Below are 18,924 nucleotides of genomic sequence, written 5' to 3'. Positions count from 1 at the left end.
CGTACCTGGGTTCTGCCAGGCAGCTCAGGGCAGTGATGCAGGCAGAGGTGAGTCTTTGAGCAGGACTCTCTTCCTGTGGCTGACTTGAATCCTTGCCCTGCTCAGCCTCTGTAGCTGCCAGATTCATGATTCTCACCCTGGAGGAACAGAAAGGACCTCTAGAGATGAGCTTTTGGATGTAGGAACCACTGCAGTGCTGAAGTCCTTTTGCTGCTTTATCCCTTGGTGTCCAAGTCACACATCCTCACCCCACCCAGAGCCACCACTCCTGGCAAAGCTGTGCCAGCACAGAGAATATCCAATGGACAACTGGTCGCAGGTTGGTTCCCAGGGCACCCCCAAGTTTCTGGGCTTGGAGGAGCTGAGTATCACAGGAGGTCACCTGGCAACAGTGAGGATATCTGTGTGGAGCCAATCCCCCAGCCCTGGTGTACCTGTCCTTGTGGAGAAAGGGATCTTCAGGGGCTGCCAGCCTTCCAGCAGCGGTTAAAACAAAACAGGAAGCTTATGAGCAGATGTGGTTGCTGCACCACCTCTGCCAAGGCTCTGCTCCACAGGCATCAGCTGTGAGGAGAGGTTTAAGCCGAGCTGCAGTGCCCATGTCTGGCATCTGTACATAAACAGACTCCAAAATCATGGGGAGGAGTGTGTAGCTCTTTCAGAGCCGACCGGATGGTTCCCTCACTTGACATGTCCTCGTCTTGAAACAACATCACTTTGTTGAATTTCGTGGCTTTCTATGTGGAACAACATTAGCTCATCCAAGTCTGTGGTTTATTTGAAAATGAAATTCCGGTAAAGCTTTTGTACCATCTGGCAGCGTCCAACCGAGTGGGGTTTAGCAAGAAACCGCTGCACACGTGTGCACAAACACACACACACACCAGAAACACTGTAATCATCATAATCAGTAGTTGCAGGAAGCCTGGCATCGTCAGGGCAAGGGGAAGAGGGAGAAAATCAGTGCCTGACTCCTCTCCCAGCCGATTGCCTTCCGTGAGGCTTGGCTCCTTCCAGCAGAGGGCATTTTTCAAGCCGTCCCTCTTGCGCCGCTTCTGCCCCTTCCTTCCTCTGACGTGAACTTCCAAGTGGCTCCAGATGTAAATCAAACACAGCTGGGTGAGCTGCGAGCCGCGTCCAATTCACAGCCGCTGCAGGTCACTGCGCAGGTTTCGGGGGAGAGGTTCTGATTTACACCAGCCCGGCCAGACACACTGAGGAGGGCCTGAAGCATGCAGGAGAGGTGCTGAGCCTTCTTGGTTGCTCCTTGCAATAGCTGAAGTGTCTCATTAGGTGGATTCCCTGCTGGCTCCTCTGGTCCAGGCAGGAAGCAGGACACATGGCAGACCCTTGATGTTTTGCACGGTTCATCACACCCTTTCCCTTCTCCTCCCACTTCTGTGTACAGAGAGACCTGCAGCTGGCAAAACTGAGAGAAGATGTGGCCATCACACAGGTACACAGAGACCACCAAGCATCCATCTGTCATCTTCTCCCCTGCACGAGGGCTTGATTATTTCTTCTCCTTGATATCCAGGGATAGGATGGATGGGAATGGCTCAAAGCTGTGCAGGAGAGGTTTAGACTGGATATTGGAAGCATTTCTTTACCAAGAGGGTGGGGAAACAATAGAACAGACTTCCTAAAGGGGTGGTCAATGCCCCGGGTGTGTTTGAGAGGCATTTGGACAATGCCCTTTACAACCTGCCTTAACCTTTGGTCAGCCCTGAAGTGCTCAGGCTGTTGGACTGGATGACCATGGTCGGTCCCTTCCAAGTGTAATATTCTGTTCTATTCTATTCCACTCTATTAAATTGATTTCCTTAATTTCTTTCAGGCTTCTCCCTTCTTTCACACTCAGCTGCTCATGAGTGTGTATTAAATGTGGGTGTGATGGAAAAGAAATGGTGTGGAACATGAGATGCTGGTTAGGACATGGAGGACAGTTTACTGGGTGAGCCAAATCCAGAGTCCCCTGGAGCTAGCAGGGAGGTTTCCAGTCATCCAGAAAACACAGGATGCCTACACACATTCACCTCTACAAACTGAGGGACAGAGGAAAATTGATGTAGCTGCTTTAAAACAACCTTAAATTATAGCAGAGATTTGCTTTTGGGAACAAGCAATGGGAATCTGAAGGATAAGCTCTGATGATAAGCCATCATCGCTGAAAAACTTCAGATCCATGGAGGTCATGCACTGTCGTGGTCTGAGGGGACATTTTCCAGCAGCAGCTCTGTTTTTGCATCACAGTTTACAACTGCATGAACAGGACTTTTGATGGAAATCATTATGGATCTCTCCATTCGGAACCGGCACTGCTGGATTTCAGTCAGAATGCATCACATGCATTTAAAACTTGTGCATGTACACCTGAGAGTATTTTTTCCCTGCACTGGACATGGGGAGAAACCTGTGACCCTGAGGCAGGTGGAGGGCAGCAGAGGAAGGCAGGGTGCCCTCAGCCCAAGCCTGACAGGGGCTGCTTTGGACTGACTGCTGCGTCCCAGCTACTTCTTCCACACCAGACCACTGGCACCAGCTGCCAACCAAAGCAGGCATTTGGATCACCTAAGAGCATCTCCTGTGATCCTGACCAGAGGAATAAAACAAAATCAATTCCATCCACAAAGGCTTTAAACCCAGGCAGCACAGCAGTCCCAAAATATGACCCTGGTGAGGTGCTGCACCGGCTGGGCTGCGGATGGGAGGCTGACACACTGTGATAATCCTGCTCTAATTCTTTTTTTACAAGGATTTTTTTTTTTTTTTTTTTTTAATATATATATAGTTTTGCCTCCGGCATATGCTGTACTAGTGTAGCAGCTCTTCAAGTACCATGTTTTCCAGCGAATGTGTGAGTGACAGCACCTAAAAACAGCAGCTGTTACATAAATAAGGCTGGCGCTTCCCTGCGAGCGCCACAGTGGCAGGGGGGACAGTGGCCAGCACAGCCCAGGGGATGACATCACTGCCCTGGACAGAAGGGGACAAAGTGGGGGACACCCCCCAGGGCATCCCTGGTGACCACTAACCTCCCCAACCCTCAGGGATTGTCACCTCCCCTGGGCAGAGGCTGCTGCGTGCCTGCTGTTTGTCACCAGTGACGTTCCTGCCACTGCCATCCTGTAAAAGAGCAAATGGATGAAAAAAACCCCTAAAAGATGTATTTGTGGCATCTCACAGTTTTTCTGCCAATGCTGTGTATAAAGGTTATTAAAGTGGCCATTGTTCCAGCATGATGTATGTTGTGTCTTAATGAGCAGCTTAATTATTTTACTTAGCAGGAGATGGCCAATGAAGTATTTAGAAGCCAAATTTGGGATTTGTTTTCCTTTCATATTAAGATGCAAAAATCTGATTTGTACTGCCTGTAAATTTGCCGTATCTCGGCATGCAAATACTCCTGAATAATTTAGGCTTTCTTTAAGAAAGCGTGCGATATACCCAGAAAAGATTAATATTCAACAGACGTCCATCATCTCAGCAAATACTTTTTTTTTTTCCTAAAACCGTACTGAGTTTCTCATAAATTCCCTTAATGGGACAGAAACCATCCTGGTCCTTCTTCATAAGGCTTGTCTGTTTGCCTCAGTTCATGAGTGTGACAGGAAAATTTGCCTGCATAAAACTTTAAAACGTTTGGCCCCTTGGAAGAACAAGAGAGGATGTTTTTTGAACACTCACCCAGACCCAAAAGAGGACAGCAGGAGGGAATCTGGGGTCTGAGGTCATGTTTGAGTTTGTAGGAAGAGGAGATGACAGAACCCTGTATGGACACAGCTTTGCTCACACAGCCCTTGCCCTGGTGGACAGGAGCGGGGTGAGGGTCACTGAGGCACTCCCAGGTGTGCATCCCACTCTTGTAACTTTTCTGTACATTGTAACGTGGCAGGCAGGAACCAGGACTCCCACGTTTCCATTTTGAAAGTAGAATTCACTGAAACATAAGCAGGAGAACTGAAATGTACTGTGCTTCAGGCTCAAGTATCAGCAAGAGAAGATTTTCTGTCTCTGACACACCTACTGCTGATACATCTGTGAGGAAAGTGGTGTGAGTGCATCAGCAAAGGTGTGTGATTCACCCATAAGTGGGCACAAAAAAAAATCACCTGGTTGGGATTATAAAACAAGCATTAGCTTTAAAATTTATGTCTCTGTTCATAAACCCAGGATTTCTGGTAGGAAACCTCTCCAGCAAAATATAAATGGGCATTGATTATGAATTTTGGCAGAAACTCAAGTTTTTCTGAAGTTTGAGGTGGTCTCAGGCAGCTCAGCCTCCTGGCAGGTGAGAACCAGGTTAGTGTTTTGAACCTGGAGCTCAACTGTCTGTGTGTCCAGAGGCATTTTTTTGGGCTTGGAACAGCTGGCAAAGGATGGATTTCAGATTGTGAAGTCACAGAGGCAGATATCAGTCACATCAGGGACGAACTGCTCTCTAAAAACGTTTGTTCTCAAACCAAATGCCCAAGACATTGATCATTACAGAGGGTAACTGTAAAGGCTGGAGGGAATGAATTGCTTCTTAGAGGTTATAGGGTCCCACAGAGGAATTCCAGGCAAGCAGCTCTGGAATAAATGATGCTGCTCAGTACTTTTTGGAGAAGCAAATGACTTCCCTTAACTACAGGCTAAGCCTCAGAGCATCTTTAGTTTCCCAGGATGTGCTTGTGGACACAATGCCTGTTTGGAAGGCCCAAATATCCATGTAAAAGCAATGGTCGAACCCCCTGCCTCATCCTGTCAATCCTTTGAGACATTTCTTGCCCAGGGCATGACTGCAGCCACAGCAAACCCTGTGTGCCCAGTGTCCCTGGTCTCAGTGGAGGAGGGCAGCCTGGCAGCAGGATCAACTGGGTGGGAGTTAGGAAGGACTTGAGGGATCAGAGAGAATCCTGCTCTGATCTCTTCTTTCTCTAAACCAACCACTAATGGAAGTTTAGAGAAAGGAGAATCTCTGGGAGCATTTTTGAAGCCAGGGCTTGGTGCTAATATTGAAGTCCTGCACCTGACAGAAAGGATATAAACACAGCCATAAAAGATATCCTAATGTCTAGTCCCTTCATGTCAAGTTGCAAAATCAGGTAAGATTATTTATTTCAATAAATAATCAAGAAGTGTCTTTAATCGAGTGACAGCTTGTTCCCATACTGTTATTAAGTTTGAAGCTCAATTACTATTGTCTAAGTAAATGGCACAGACAGGATTATTACAGGAAAATCCCCAGAGATGCAAGATCGGTACAGAGGGGTGAAAACAAGAGTTCAATGTAAAGCTGGGTGTAGCCCAGGCCAGATCCTGCTGCTAGGCTGGTCCTGGGCTGTACCCTGCAGGCACACATCAGTCATGGATTGCCAAAAAAATCCTTTCTCCAGCCTGCAAAGGGAGGTGCAAAGATGTGTGAAAGCAGGAGCTAGCCCTGAGAAGATCAATGCAAGCTGGACATCAGCTTCTGGATGGGCCAGCAGTGTGCACTGGCCCCCAAAACACCCCCTGTGCTGGGCTGCACCCAGAGCCCCAGGGCAGCAGGGGAGGGGGGATTCTGCCCCTCTGTCCCGCTCTGCTGAGACCCCCCTGCAGGGCTGCATCCAGCCCTGGGCCCAGCACAGGAAGGACAGGGAGCTGCTGGAGCCAGGCCAGAGCAGGGACACCAAGGGCATCAGAGGGATGGAGCAGCTCTGCTGGGAGGAAAGGCTCAGGGAATTGGGATTGTTCAGCCTGGAGAGGAGAAGGCTTTGGGGTGACCTCATTCCTGCTTGTTCAGCATTTAAAGGGAGCTTAATAAGAAAGATAGGGGCAGACTTTTAGCGGGACTTGTAGCAATAGGACAAGGGGTAATGGTTTTAAACTAAAAGAAAGTCAATTTAGATTAGTTATAAAGAAGAAGTATTCCACAGGGAGGGTGTTTTACATAGGAATAGGGTGCCCAAAGAGGCGGTGGATGCCCCAGCCTCAGAAACATTCAAGGTCAGGTTGGACGGGGCCCTGAGCAACCTGATCTAGTTGAAGATGTCCCTGCTCACTGCAGGGAGGTTGGGCTGGATGACCTTTCAAGCTGCCTCCCACCCCGAATTATTCGATGATTCTATGACTGCATATGTCTGTGTCTGGGCGCTGCCAGGCGGCCGCGGCTGTGGCAGCTCCAGCTCAGGCGTGCATTTGCATTCTGTGAGCTCATTGTCCTGCTGGGCTGCCGAGCTCCTCTCCTTCCTTCCCCACCTCCTCTTCCCCTCGAGGCTGTTTTCTCCAGCTGCAGCAGAACTGCACGGCCACACCGGGCGGTGCTGGAGGGGACAAATCCCGGCTCCGGCAGGGCCCAGGACCTCCTGAGGTGAAGGACCACCCCTCCCACCGCTCCCTGAGGACAGCACTGGACACTGCTGGTGTCCAGCTCGCAGCTGTTTTCCCTCAGCTCAGCTCTGGTTACTGCCTGAGAGCTCCACTTCATCCTTGCAGCTTCCAAGTCCTTCAGCTGCTTCTCCTGTTTGTGCTGAAGGATGAGGGAAGGCACCAAAGCCTAAACTGTGTGTTCCCACGCCAGGGGACAAACAAGGAGATCATCATTGCGTTCACTTGGCTTGAATTTCGTGAAATAATTTAAAAAGTATCTTTAGTTTTGGAGAACCTGGGTGGTAATCCTAAACACAGGGGTTCAGATGTCACACTGCTGGGATGCTGCTGCAACTGGCCCAGAGCCTCAGTGCAGCTTATGCTCAGGGCCCTTTTGACCATGGAAAACTTTTTGGAAAGTGAGGATGGTTTTTCTCCCCCTCCCCATTTGAATTGTTCACAAAGTTCAAAAGGAAATGGTGCCTCTGAGCTGCCAACAGATGTCTAAGATAATGAAAAAAAACAAAAAAACCAAAACCAAAACCAAAACCAAAACAAAAACAAAAAAAAACCAAACAAAAAAACCACCAAAAAAACCCCCAAAAACCCCATGGTGCTGATGGAATTACTGCTCATACACACAAAAATCCCTGTTATAATGCACTCCAGAAGTTACATGATAATTTCATTTCTTAAAAAAAAAAAAAAAAAAAGTTATGTTTCTTTTATCTCTCCTTGCCAAGTGATGTCCTGTTAGGAAGTTTCCTGCTCTTGCCTGTCCTTTCTAGCTGCCTGTTCATGTTCCAGGTGTCACAGCTTTACGTTTCTTCCCAGCTCTGCATGAAGCAGCACCACCACTGCACAGAGCTTTTCATAAGCCCTTTCCCCTCCTGCTGTGAGCTCCCAGCATGGGATCCTGCAGGAAGCCTGATGCTGAGTGTTTCACAGGCTTGACCAGGTGCTCAATGCCAGTGAAGGTGACCACGGGCTTTGCCACACCTCTGGTGCTCAGTGGTCAGCAGTGGGCCCTGCTGTCTCTTCACCTGTGCCCATGGGCTTGCCACACTGTGCCCTGGTTGTGGGCACGCCTCCTGTGCATGTGGATTGACACTCCAAACTTAAGTTTTTCTTCCCTGAGCAGAGCAGGCACTGCAGCTTCTCCTCGCTGTGCCCTCAGTGAGCTTTGGTCTCAGTGTTGGGGATCACCTCCAGGCATGAGGAACCAGCCCGGGCCCCATTGTCTCCTCCACACTTCATCTGCTGCCAAGGAAAGTGCCAATTAGTGCCAGCTGTCCTGGACTGCTCCTTGCAGGGCTGAGAAGGGGCCTGGAGCTGGGCCCCCTTTCTTCTCTTTGTAGCATCTGACTCCCTCAATTTGCCCATTGATGTCCAGGGATTTCCTAAAAAAAACAAAAAACCAAACAAACATAAAATCCTTATTCAGGCAGATTGAAGTTCAGTGCCCTGCTTTATTTCATATGTTTGAAGTGTAATAGATTATTATTAAAATAGAGTAATGTGGTAATAACTCCCCATACTGTGAGGATGCTCAGAAGCCAGAACAGCCTGGCCTGGGGCATTTGCAGCCCTCTCACCCATCTGCACTTACTAGTCTTTGGCTGCTATCTGAGTCTAGCACCACCAGCAAGAGGAAATCAAGAGGCATCTCCTAAAAGGAAATGTTTCTGGATTTCAGATGTTCACCAGCACCATGGTGCCACCAGAGTAAGCTGAGATGTCACCAAAGAACAGCAGCACCTTTCCCAGCACAGGGTAGTTCATTTAGCCATCATTCCCAAAGGCTGAGGATCTTAGCTGAAGTTCAAGCTGTCCCTCAGGGCTGAGTTTGTTATTCCATGCCTGCCCTGGGACATCTGTGCTGCTGGGAGGTGTCACTCAGCCCTGAGGGGCATCAGGGTGCCCTTTGGCCATGCTGCCCTGCTGAGGCTGCAAGACTCAGGCCGTGGCTTTGTCACCTGGGCTGGTTTGAGCTCAGGCCCTACAGACCAGCCCGAGTTCCAAGTAGCAGCTCCCTGCAGGGTCACAGCACTGGGCCCTGCATGGAGTCAGGCAGAAAACACAGAAGTGGAAAGATTTTGCCATAAGCTAGGAGGCAAGGCAAACAATTTTTTTTTGTCTGAAGCCATTGCTTCTTCAAACAACTCACATTCCTCACCCTGGCAGTAACTCCCAGCTACCAGCCTGCCCCTCTAGACTCACAAATGGCACGTGGAAAACACCGCAGCCAGTCATTTGGCCATAGCGTGTTTGCAATTTATAGCTGACTTCCTCAGAGCCCTGCTAAGTCACTAAGCAGCCTTGTGGTCTGAGCAAAGGTTTAGGAGCCAGGAAAATCTGGGCTGAATGATTTGCTCACGCACTGGTGACCTGAGAAAATCAGTTGACCTCCTTGTGCCCCGGCTGCAAGAGCGGCCACCAGGAGCCCTGCAGACGTCAGGGGCTTGCCTGGCTCCAGCCAAGAGCGAGTCTCTGGCCCTGGCAGCAATTGTGGAATGCATGGGGTGTGTCCCAGAGCCAGGATCCCACAGAGCTGCAGCCACTTGGGCTCCCTTGGTGGGGATGCCAGCCCCAAACCCTTTGAAACTGAAGGGAAGACTTTCAGAGATTTCTGTGTGTTGTAGCTCGGGACTCACTTGCTTCCCTCCAGTGCCTGTCTGGATTTTGAATAGCTCATATAATATGTTATAAATGACAATTAAAACATAAAATGAAGAGGGGAGCAGATGGCTTCAGGCAACATTTAAAAATACCGAGACTATTTCTAAATGCAGATCACCAGATCCAAAACAGCCCTGGGCAGACTTAGCTGAAGGTTATTTGCTGGCCCGGCTGAAAGGACATGTGTGGTCTCCAACAGTTCTCAGAAGATGCTGTTAATAGGACATTTTCGGGCAAAGGCAGGAGGGGACACCCGGGACATGGGCAGTGCTGAGGACACAGACCTTCACTCCTCTCTTTTGTGGGGGGAGCAGTGACAAAGGCAGGTTGGATCAATGTCCCTGTTTCACCCTGAGGAAGGTGCTGTGCTGGAGGTTGGATCAGAGGAGAGGAGCTGTGCAGTGCCCTAAATTCCCAGCCATCTTCTTAGGTGTGTGGCTGCTCACACCATGTGCATTATCTGCCACAGCAGTATCACAGCCACATCACACTGTCCCAGCAGTGACACAGCTTTGTTTCCTTCCCTGCCACCTTAGCTGAGATAACTTTTGCCTCTAAATATTTGGCCAGATAGGGAAAATTACAGGGACCCCATAAAATAACCTGTCACTTGCCTGGAGAAACTGTGTCTGTGAACCTCTGGCTGAGGAAAGGTCAAGAGGAAGGGAGTCCTCACCACTTAAACAAGGCAAAATAAAAGGCATCTGCAGGAAAAAAGAGGTCATCTGGCAGCACCATACCTGCCTAGATTTGGTGTGTGTGCAGAAGAACCACATTCACCCATGAGACAACTTCACATATGTGCTCCTTGCCTTGGAGGTGATGACCTGGAGCAGCAGGGTGGGCATGGCTCTGCCTCCACAGGCTCGGTGACCACATGCCCCAGCCACCACCCAAGGCCATGTGCTCAGACATGTGGGCTATTATTACAATGCCTGTGCTGCAGAACAAGCTTTGCATCCCGAGGTTGCATTAGACTGGATTTCCCTCTCCTGAGGAAATGGGAACCAGCATGGCGCATGGGGAACCAGGTTTGCGTGGCCAGGATGCAGCACTTGGGCTGAGGAGGAGTCAGAGGAGAACCAGCTGGCAGATACACCCCATGTCTTCTTCCCATGGAGACCTCCAGGCCAGGTTAGCTCCCTTTTCCTGCTCTGTGCCACAGAGTAGCAGATGGATAAAACTCTTCGCCCTGCACTACACGAGATGTTTGAGTAGATGATCACAGTGGCCACTTTGAGCATTCTAATTAAGAGTTTGATTTTGCCACATTAAAAATGAGCTTGATTATAATTTGCTTTTGCTTTTCTTTTTCCTCTCTTGAACATGTTTCCACCTCCCGCTTTGCGCTGAGCCCGGAAGCAGAAGTATCACGTTACTATGAGAGAAGAGAGTTTTGTGGTATTTCCGTCCCATCCAGAGCCAGGAAACACAGGCAATTTTGCAAGACAGCTTGTACTCAGTAAATTTCCAGCTCGGTTTATATTTCTTTATTTATTTCGATTTGTGCTAGCCATGTAAGAGAGTACTCATGCCAAGTGAGGTGCTGTGGACAAACTTGCAAAAAAATCCCCAGATTTCATAGACCAAGGATTCTGAGATTTCTGAGAATTTCTGAGATTTCAGTGGACTAGTGAATCCTCTCTTCTGAAAAGACACTCAAGATTGACAAAGACACAGAGAGCCAGCTTCTGGTAACACTAATTCTTCACAGTAACTCAAGAGCAAACTTTTAATAAATCCCACCAGTAAAATCACCATCCTTGACAACATTTTCTTGTACTCTTGAGACCTTTCCTTGAACTTTCTTCCTTCCCTTTCTTTCCCTGCACTGTAACACATCATGTTTACAGTTCTCACACTCTGGGGCTAGGTGCACAATACTCTGCTAGCATCTTCCCACATGCCAGCTGACAACCAGGAACCTGGACAGATGTTTACACCCGCATAGGAAGAGCCATAACAGCTCCAGGGACCAAAATCTCCTCTCCTGACTCCTTTGGTGGCAAAGTCCTGCCACAGGCAGCAGGATTTGCATTTCTTATGGGAGGGCAGTGCTCACACCAGCTTTGCTTGTTTAGGGCCACAGCCAACCCATCCTCATTCCCGTCCCCGTGTTCCCAAATACCCTCAGAGCAGGCTGTGTGTGCACACCCATGAACACCCTCAGCCCCTAGAACAGAAAGAAGAAAGGCTGGGAGGAGTTTTTGGAAGCACCAGGAATTCTGCTGGCTTTATCAAATTGGGGTGGAAGCGTTCATGCCAGACAAAGCTGCTGTTGCAGCTCCCTGGTGGGCTGCAAATGGGCCGGAACCAACCTCAAAGCCAGCAAACGTTGACTTGAAAAAAAAAAAAAATTACAAACTCTGAGCCAACTTCTATTATCCAACACCAACTCACTGAAAATGGATTTTTTTAAACCATATTTCAAAACTGTCCTGTGCTCTGCTGAACACAACCGTGGGTCTCTACAGCAGGGACTGAGTTAACACAGGTCTCTGGTGTTTCATCCTGTAATGCTGGTGAGGCAGGGAAGAAGAAGCAAGGAAAAATATCCTTATATCTTAGTGCTCCTAGGAGAAGATTGTGAAATGCAGATTGACATATCCTGGTTGAAGGCCATTACAGGGAACACTGAGGATGTGCCCAAAATCCAGTTTTTGTGACAGCTCAGTGTTATTGGGAACAAAGCCTATAAATGTTGCAGATTTTGGGGGCCAGAAGGGGGTAACTTATAAAGGGAATTGGAGCCTTTGGGCTGTAACTGGATCCCCACACTGCTCTTGGCATCTGGGTGAAATCTGAATGGTGACAGGGCCCACACAAAGCAGTGGCTGGGCTGACCCCACAGCCTTACACAGGGGTGTGTGTTGCCTTTGCAAAGGCCACACAGCTGCTCCATCAGGGGATTAAGACTGTGCAATAATTTACCACAAGAAGGGCTGCTAGGAAAACCTTCTGCTTACATTGAGTCAGATATTGGATGTTGATGACCTACAACATTTGAACAGAATTATTAAGTCATAAGAACACCATGCTCCTACACATTTTAGCTTATTGCTTTGGGTTATCAGTAAACCCCGTGGTCCAGGACATGCTCAGGTCTCACCTTACCTGAGTGGCAGCAGACAAAGGTGGAGACATGGAGAAAGAAACTTCCAGTACAAAAAGAAAGTTAATTCCTGGGTGTTTGCAGCAAGAGGAACATGTTGAAATAGCAAAGTTAGAAAGGCTGCTTGTCTTCTGCCTTGCAGCTTCCTGATCCAGCCTGAAAAAGTGCAGCATATAAATAGAGCGGGCAAGTGTGAGCTTATGATAGCAATACACCACTGCACATTTAAAACCCCACAGCTCGAGTTCCTTTTGAGGAGTTTTGAACGATTTTGTGCAAATTCAGGGTGTTCAGCACAGGCACCTGCAAGCAGGAGTTGTGCTCCTGCAGGCATCCCGGGCCAGCAGAGAGGTTAGCAGCCTTAAATCTCAGCTTTCTCCCCTCAAAAATAAATTTGGCAGCCTTCCCCAGAAAAGAAGCCTGTTCTTTCCAAAGAAAACATCCTCGCCTGCAGATGCTTTTGTCACAGCAGCAGCAGCAGCAGCAGCGGTGGTGGAAAGGGAGGAGCAGAATTCACTTGCAGGCCAGAATGGCGTGAGCCAGTGTGGAGGGAGAGGTTTGCTCCCTGAAACACCTCTTGAATTAAAATGTGCCTTGGGGGCAAATATTTTGGAAAAGAAAAGCCTTGGCATTAGGTTCTCAGCCCTGCATTCGAAGCTGCTCCCCTTTGGGCTTAGAAGCTTAATGCTGGTTTGGGGCTTTTTAAGTATGACTAATCTTAGGTTGAAAGCTTGCTGTATGGAACCCCGTTTTCTCTTAAGATATCCTTCTTGTAAAACCATCTAACAAATCTAGTAGTAAACAAGCTCCTTTCTTTTTAGCCTTAAAATCATACCAGAGAATAGAAAAAAGGACTTGATTCTACTCAAAACCTCAGTAAATTGGTGGAACAAGTGCACAAGAGAAACAGCATGCTCTATTTAATAGGATTTTTCTTACTAATTAATTAGCAGGTTTTTTCTCGCTAAGAAGGATCCTTATTCTTTTCCTCATTAATATTGACTATCTGTAAAAAAAACCTCAGCTGGTAAAAAAGAAAAAAAAGCCTTTGTATGGTGTAGTTTACCAGCCACAGGCTTGTAGGAAGGGCTCTCCTTTTTTTCTCCAAACCTCAGATTTTCCCAAGTTGTCTCAGTTGAGAGACACAATTTGTCTTTCTCAATTCTTTCATCCACAGGAATGGGGAAAGCCCTTGGCCTCTCTCTCAATGTGCTACCTGACAACAAAGAGTTACACTAAAAACATTAAAAAAAAAAAAAAAAAAAGTGTAAAAAAATCTCAGAGAAAAGCCTGCATCATAGTATCCTGGAATCCTAAAGGAAAAGATCAGGCAGCAGCAGAAACCCTGAGGCTGTTTGGCTTGAGCCTGCTCATCCCCACCTGTAACACTTGCCCCATCACAGTCCCGGCTCTGACCACCTTCACCCAGGGCTCCCCTGGCCTAAACCAAGAGCACTCAAACAAATCCTACACCCAGCTGCCACCCAATCTCCAGGAAAAGCATTCCTGGATCCATCATCCTGGACGGAACAATCTGTGCCTGAAATAAAACAAATTCTTGCTTTCCTTGCTGCATTCAGCCTCCGTTCATCCAGGGCTGAAGGAATGAGTGCACATCCACAGCCTGGTCCCCCCACCCACAACCCCCAGCCTGCTCTTCCCAAACCAGAACACACATTTCCCCCCAACTTTAGCACCAAGAATGAGACAGACGTATATAAAATGACACACTTTATTAAAAGTTACATTCAGCAGCAATGGACACATTTACTTAAGTAGATTTTAACTGTCAAGGAGCTTATAATTATGTATCTCTCTAAGGCATTAAAAGCTCTTAGATGTCTAACTTCTTTGCAATCATTTCACATAAATAGATAAGGTAAATGATACTTGCCTAGAAGGAAGTTACCCCAGCTGCATTAAATAAAGATATACACATAAATATATGTATAAAACAATGAATTTTGTTATAAACTCATTCATGGGGATATTTCACAATCTTTAAGTCTTGGGGCCTGGCCCTGCAACCATTACCCATACAAGAAGCCTCCTTGCAAGCCTTACCATGTGTGAGTGTACAGATTGCTCACATGGATGACAGCAGGGCAGGGCCTAAGTTTTGACAGAAACAGCAAAGATGTCGAAATTCTCAGTGACATGTATTTACAGTCTGTGCAAGTAGCATCACCTACTGTTACTGATCACGGAGATCTCTGGGAAGCTATGAACAGCAGAAAGGCATTGTGGCCAAGGCAAACCAGCATCTGTTCTCTGATTTTGATGCTGTAACTCTCCCTTCTGAAGAGCAGGAGCTGGGCTCCCAAGCCTGAGGGGATGTGATCTGGGGTGTGAGACAGAGGGAGCACCAGCAGCACCCAACTGCAGCCCTGAGCTCGGGGCACAAACCCATCCAGCCTCAAGTTCTTCCAGCTCCAGCAGCAGAACCCTCCCCTGATGTGCAGAGGTGCAGCTGCTTTTTCTGAGTGTAAACAAGAAAAGTGCCAACCAATTCCAGTATTAGCCAACCTCTCACCCCCCTATAAATAATGAGAGTCTAACTTATCTTATAAGTGAACTGTGCTTTGTGTTTGAGAACCACACATGTGAGGAAGAGGAAATTGCTGTTGCAACAGAAGCTGTGAATAGATCATACAGTAGATTAACTGTATGAATTAATATGAATTAATACAGCTACAGGGTCTGAGCCTCGACCAACTTACTGCTGTATTTATGTTTGTGGGCAACTCCTCTGGCCATCACATCTCACAATCAGGTTGCTCTCTGGACTAAGGCCAACAGAAAGACTTTCTTCCAGTAAAATACACAAACTTCTGATTTCTACACTTTTTTTTTTTAAGGACACAATTAAAGCCAACAGGAGATGTTTTAGTGGTAGAAGATATAAATATATTGCTAAAATATATTGCTTTTATCTCAGTCACATCACTGCCACAAAAAAAAAAAAAAAAAAAAAAAAAAAAAAAAAAAAAAAAAGAAAAAAATAGCTTAAAGAACTGGTTCGAATTTGGGACAAAGAGTGAAATACCCCTTCCTTCTCTTTACTCTAGGCCTGCTGGTTTGAATTGTGCCTTAACAAGGACAGATGCATTTCTCCAGGAAGAAACTGGAAAATATTTACACCAATAATATTTTTTCCTTCGATCTAAATGGTTTTTATAACAAAATGAAAATTTTCCAGGGGCAAATCATTGCAAGAATATTTTGGTTTAAAAAGTGACTCCATGTAACAAGAGGTGCATTTTCAAATGTGAGACAATCTGGTAACCAAAACCCACTGAAAATGAAAGTGAAGTGAGAACACAACTCCCATGTGTGCCCCTCAGTTTTTTTCCTAAAAGACACACGAGTCCCCTAAGGCTCTGTAGAAACCTTGTAACTTCTCTTTCAAGCCCTCTCAAAAAATACAGGATAGAGCAGAAACCTGCACTGGTGTCTCAGCTGCTGTCTTTTGTAGGGCTGAGAGATGGAAGGAGCTTCTCTGATACTGCCCCCGTGTTCCCCACCAGGCTTCCCAGCAAACCCCTGGAAGCAGGAAGGGCAGGCAAAACCATCAACCCATGATCTTTAGCTCAGAGGAAAGCTGGCAGAACACGGTGTTTATTTACTCAAGTCAACTCTTGCTGAAGATGAGTTTATGGAAGGTAATGACACCATTACAGTTCTGTACAGAAAGACATTTCTAAGCTTTTTTTAAAAATTAAAATCCCATACATGCTTCAAACTACAGGTATAATTTTTTCCCCCTGAATCCTCCATTGGAACTCGAATTTAATACACAGTTTAACTCCCCAGTATGTGAAACCTTCATGGCCACATTAATCGAGAACATCTGAAGCCAGGAGAAAGAAATCACTTCCAGTTATGTTGTCAGTGTTATGTGCATAACATTCCCACAGCTGTAGATCCATTGTGCTCCATGTTATAAATAAGAAATTGCATGGTGACAGCTAAAATTCAAAAGCGTTAATGTTTCTCTTCGCAACTCTTTTTCTATTTTTTCCTTTTTTTTTTTTCTTCTTCCCCCAGTCTTTTGAGGTTTCTCCCCTTTCCGTCCTAGTGGAAGTTACTTGAAGCAACATCACGGCTTACAGACTGACATATTTATGGTAATTAAAAAATAGTAAATGCCAAGCAAATATGACTAATGTTGCTGTTTGGCAAGTGAGCCAGAGACGACCTATTGATTCTGAGCCAGGCTGTCGTGTTTGCCTCAATAAACACCTCTCCTTCTTCTGCTCAGCTCCGTTCTCCAGGCGCTCTGGGGAGGAAGGGGCTCCCAGGATGTGGCCAAGCGCTGTCCCAGGCTCTGTCTCAGCCTGTGTGCCAGCCTGTGTGCCAGGCTCTGTCCCAGGCAGCCCTGGAGCTGTGGAGCCACAAAGCCGAGCGCAGCCGAGCCGGGCCAGGCAGGGAATACAAACGAGCTGCCTTATATCGCTCACATTCTAGGTTGTGGTCCCTCTCAGCCATGAAAAACAGCTACAAATTGTTCCCAGAGCTAAACCACTTAACATCTTGGCACTTGGTTGTTTTTAACTTTGTAACAATAGGTACTGTTCACTCCTCTCAATCTCAGTTTTTTATTCTATAATAAAGCAGGAATACTGATGAAAGGCTAGTCACGGCTTCTCCCCGTGGTATCAGGGTGGTGGCATGTGATGATTCACATGGGGTGTGTTTGATCCAAGAAAGCCCAGCCTCTGCTTATTCTTCCTTTGTTCTGTCATCTAAGGTGGAAGACAGAGAGAGACGAGTTGAGATTTTTTTTCCTTTTTTACTATTATTTAGCAGTCACAGAGCAAGATACATATAAGCAAAACAACAGGGAGTGGAATTCTTTTCTTCAGCATAGAAAATTACAAGTAAGGGATGCCTTTGAAGTAGGAGATCTGTTTCCTGCAAAGTATGGACATTTTATTCTCATTTATACATTATTCTTATCCCCCGGCAGGTCTTACAGAGTATTATTTGTGCTGCTATTGTGTTGTGTAGCCCTGCAGAGGGTCAGCATTTGCACTTGGTGCTGCAGAATTACAGAACTAAAGGATGGCCCCAGCCACACAGAGTTTAAATTTAAGCCAGGAAAGAACAGATTCAGCCAGAGGGGGATGAGAAAAATCCCACCAGGATGTTGTGGGTAAACACAATGAGCAATGGTCTCAGCACATCCAGGCTAAACTTTTGTTGGCTTTTTCACAGGGAAAAGTTTTAAGGAGGGATTTGAAGGGGAATAATTAGATAACTCTGTTGATGCCACTGAAGTGCTTCCCATAAAGAAAACACACAGATGCTTTTCTGAAACTGTAATGAGCAAAGCAGAGGTGACCAGCACCTGTAGCATAAAAGGAGCTGGCCTTTTGATCCTGAAGGGAGAGCAAACACACAAGGCAGGCAATGTGGGCAGGAGAAGGGCTTTAAGGGAGGCTTTAAGGGAGGCCAGCAGCTCGTGCTCCATACAGGAGAGCAGAGGGAGCTATGGGAGGGGCACCAGCACAAGGGTGACACAAGCAAAGCAACAGGCTCTGAAAATTGTTGTCACAGGCGCACTGTTGATGTTCTTGGTGGGGGAAAAACCCACGGGCTGGACACAGAATGCTTTTTTTCCTCCAGGCTCCCATCAGTATGCACTATTCCTGACATACTGCTTTCACTGCTGGATCATGCAGCCCCTCATCCCTTCTGCAGTTTCCCCTCTGTCCTTGTACACTCACCAGGAACATTTAATGACTAATTCCTCCTCAGAGTTTTCTCCTTACCTGATCTCTGCTGTTGCTAACAGAGTACAATTTCACTCCAAACCCTTATCAGTGTATCTACCCAGAAAGCTTGCTGGAGGGAAAGATAAAACCTTCCTTAGACAAAAGTCTCTTTTGTAACGCTGTCCTGACTGCAACTTGATGGAAGGCAGTGCCTTCTGCCACATGTGCTCACTTTTGCTCACACAGGGCACTTACCTGTTCCTTGAGCTCAGCCAGCTGACTGGAAAGCTGTTTTACAAGGCTCATGGTTGATTCCAGTCTCTCCTGCAGGTTCCTGATTTCATTTTGCTCACTGTCGCCTTCATTGCTAACCAGAGACATGGCTCTCATCCGAGGGAACCAGTCCAAATTCTTCTCCTACACGGGTATTAGAAAAATAAGGTGTGTTAGCAGGGGTTTATGCAGGGCTACTAAGCTGAGACTAGAGAATAAAAGCTCAGAAGGACTTCTGCTCAGTGGATGACACACAGCAAGTGAGCTTAAGCAGACAATTCAGAAAGTATTTCAAATGAGCAGTTTTATTCTTGGTTCTCCTTAGCTACAGAGAAGGTACCAGCTGGAAAATCTGGGTTCCCCACATCTGCACCTGTACTGCAGTGTGGGCAGTGTTGGCACATTCACCTGTGCCTCTGGCAGGCAGAAATGCCCCCACTGGGAAGGCTACTCTGGTACACCTGGAAAGCCTCAGTGCTCCCCGTGCTGTGCTCTTAAGTGTATGCAGGGACACATTTCCCCTCTGTCTTTCCAGCTTGGCTGGTCTCCATCTATTTCGGCTGTCCTTGCAGCAATGTCAGCAAGCCAACACCAGGAAAACAAGACAAGAGCTTTCCAGACCAGCCTCAAGCACTTCTCCTGGAAGAGCAGAAGGACCTGGATCCAGCTGCCCGCCACAGGAGATGTGGGGTCCTGGGAACAGCTTAGGCTTCAGTGTGCTGTTCAGGCTGTGTGTCTTGGATAAATGCAAGCACAACCCCACAGCCAAGGGCTAACCTGCACTGCATAGAACAGCTCTGAGCTGGTGTT

General features: G+C 47.1%; 2 protein-coding genes across 5 annotated transcripts in view; one reads left to right on the top strand and one right to left on the bottom strand.

Moving 5' to 3' along the window:
• The window catches only part of RASSF8 (Ras association domain family member 8), a 253,822-nt gene that overhangs the window by 155,783 nt on the left and 79,115 nt on the right, over positions 1–18,924 (top strand). The gene's annotated exons all lie outside the window — the stretch shown is intronic.
• ITPR2 (inositol 1,4,5-trisphosphate receptor type 2) overlaps positions 16,115–18,924 on the bottom strand; it is a 241,136-nt gene continuing 238,326 nt past the window's right edge. For all 3 annotated transcript variants that reach the window (XM_083859206.1, XM_083859207.1, XM_083859208.1), the window contains 2 exons: positions 18,097–18,258; positions 16,115–16,869 (listed from right to left, as the gene is read on the bottom strand). In XM_083859206.1, coding sequence (XP_083715332.1) covers positions 16,783–16,869; positions 18,097–18,258 — 249 coding nt within the window. In that variant the 3' untranslated portion in view covers positions 16,115–16,782. The remainder of the gene's footprint in view (positions 16,870–18,096; positions 18,259–18,924) is intronic.

This window comes from Zosterops lateralis (genome assembly GCF_965231275.1).
Source record: "Zosterops lateralis genome assembly, chromosome: 4".
Lineage (NCBI taxonomy): Eukaryota > Metazoa > Chordata > Aves > Passeriformes > Zosteropidae > Zosterops > Zosterops lateralis.
Note: the sequence above shows the minus strand (reverse complement) of the source record. Positions and strands in the feature narration are given on the sequence as shown.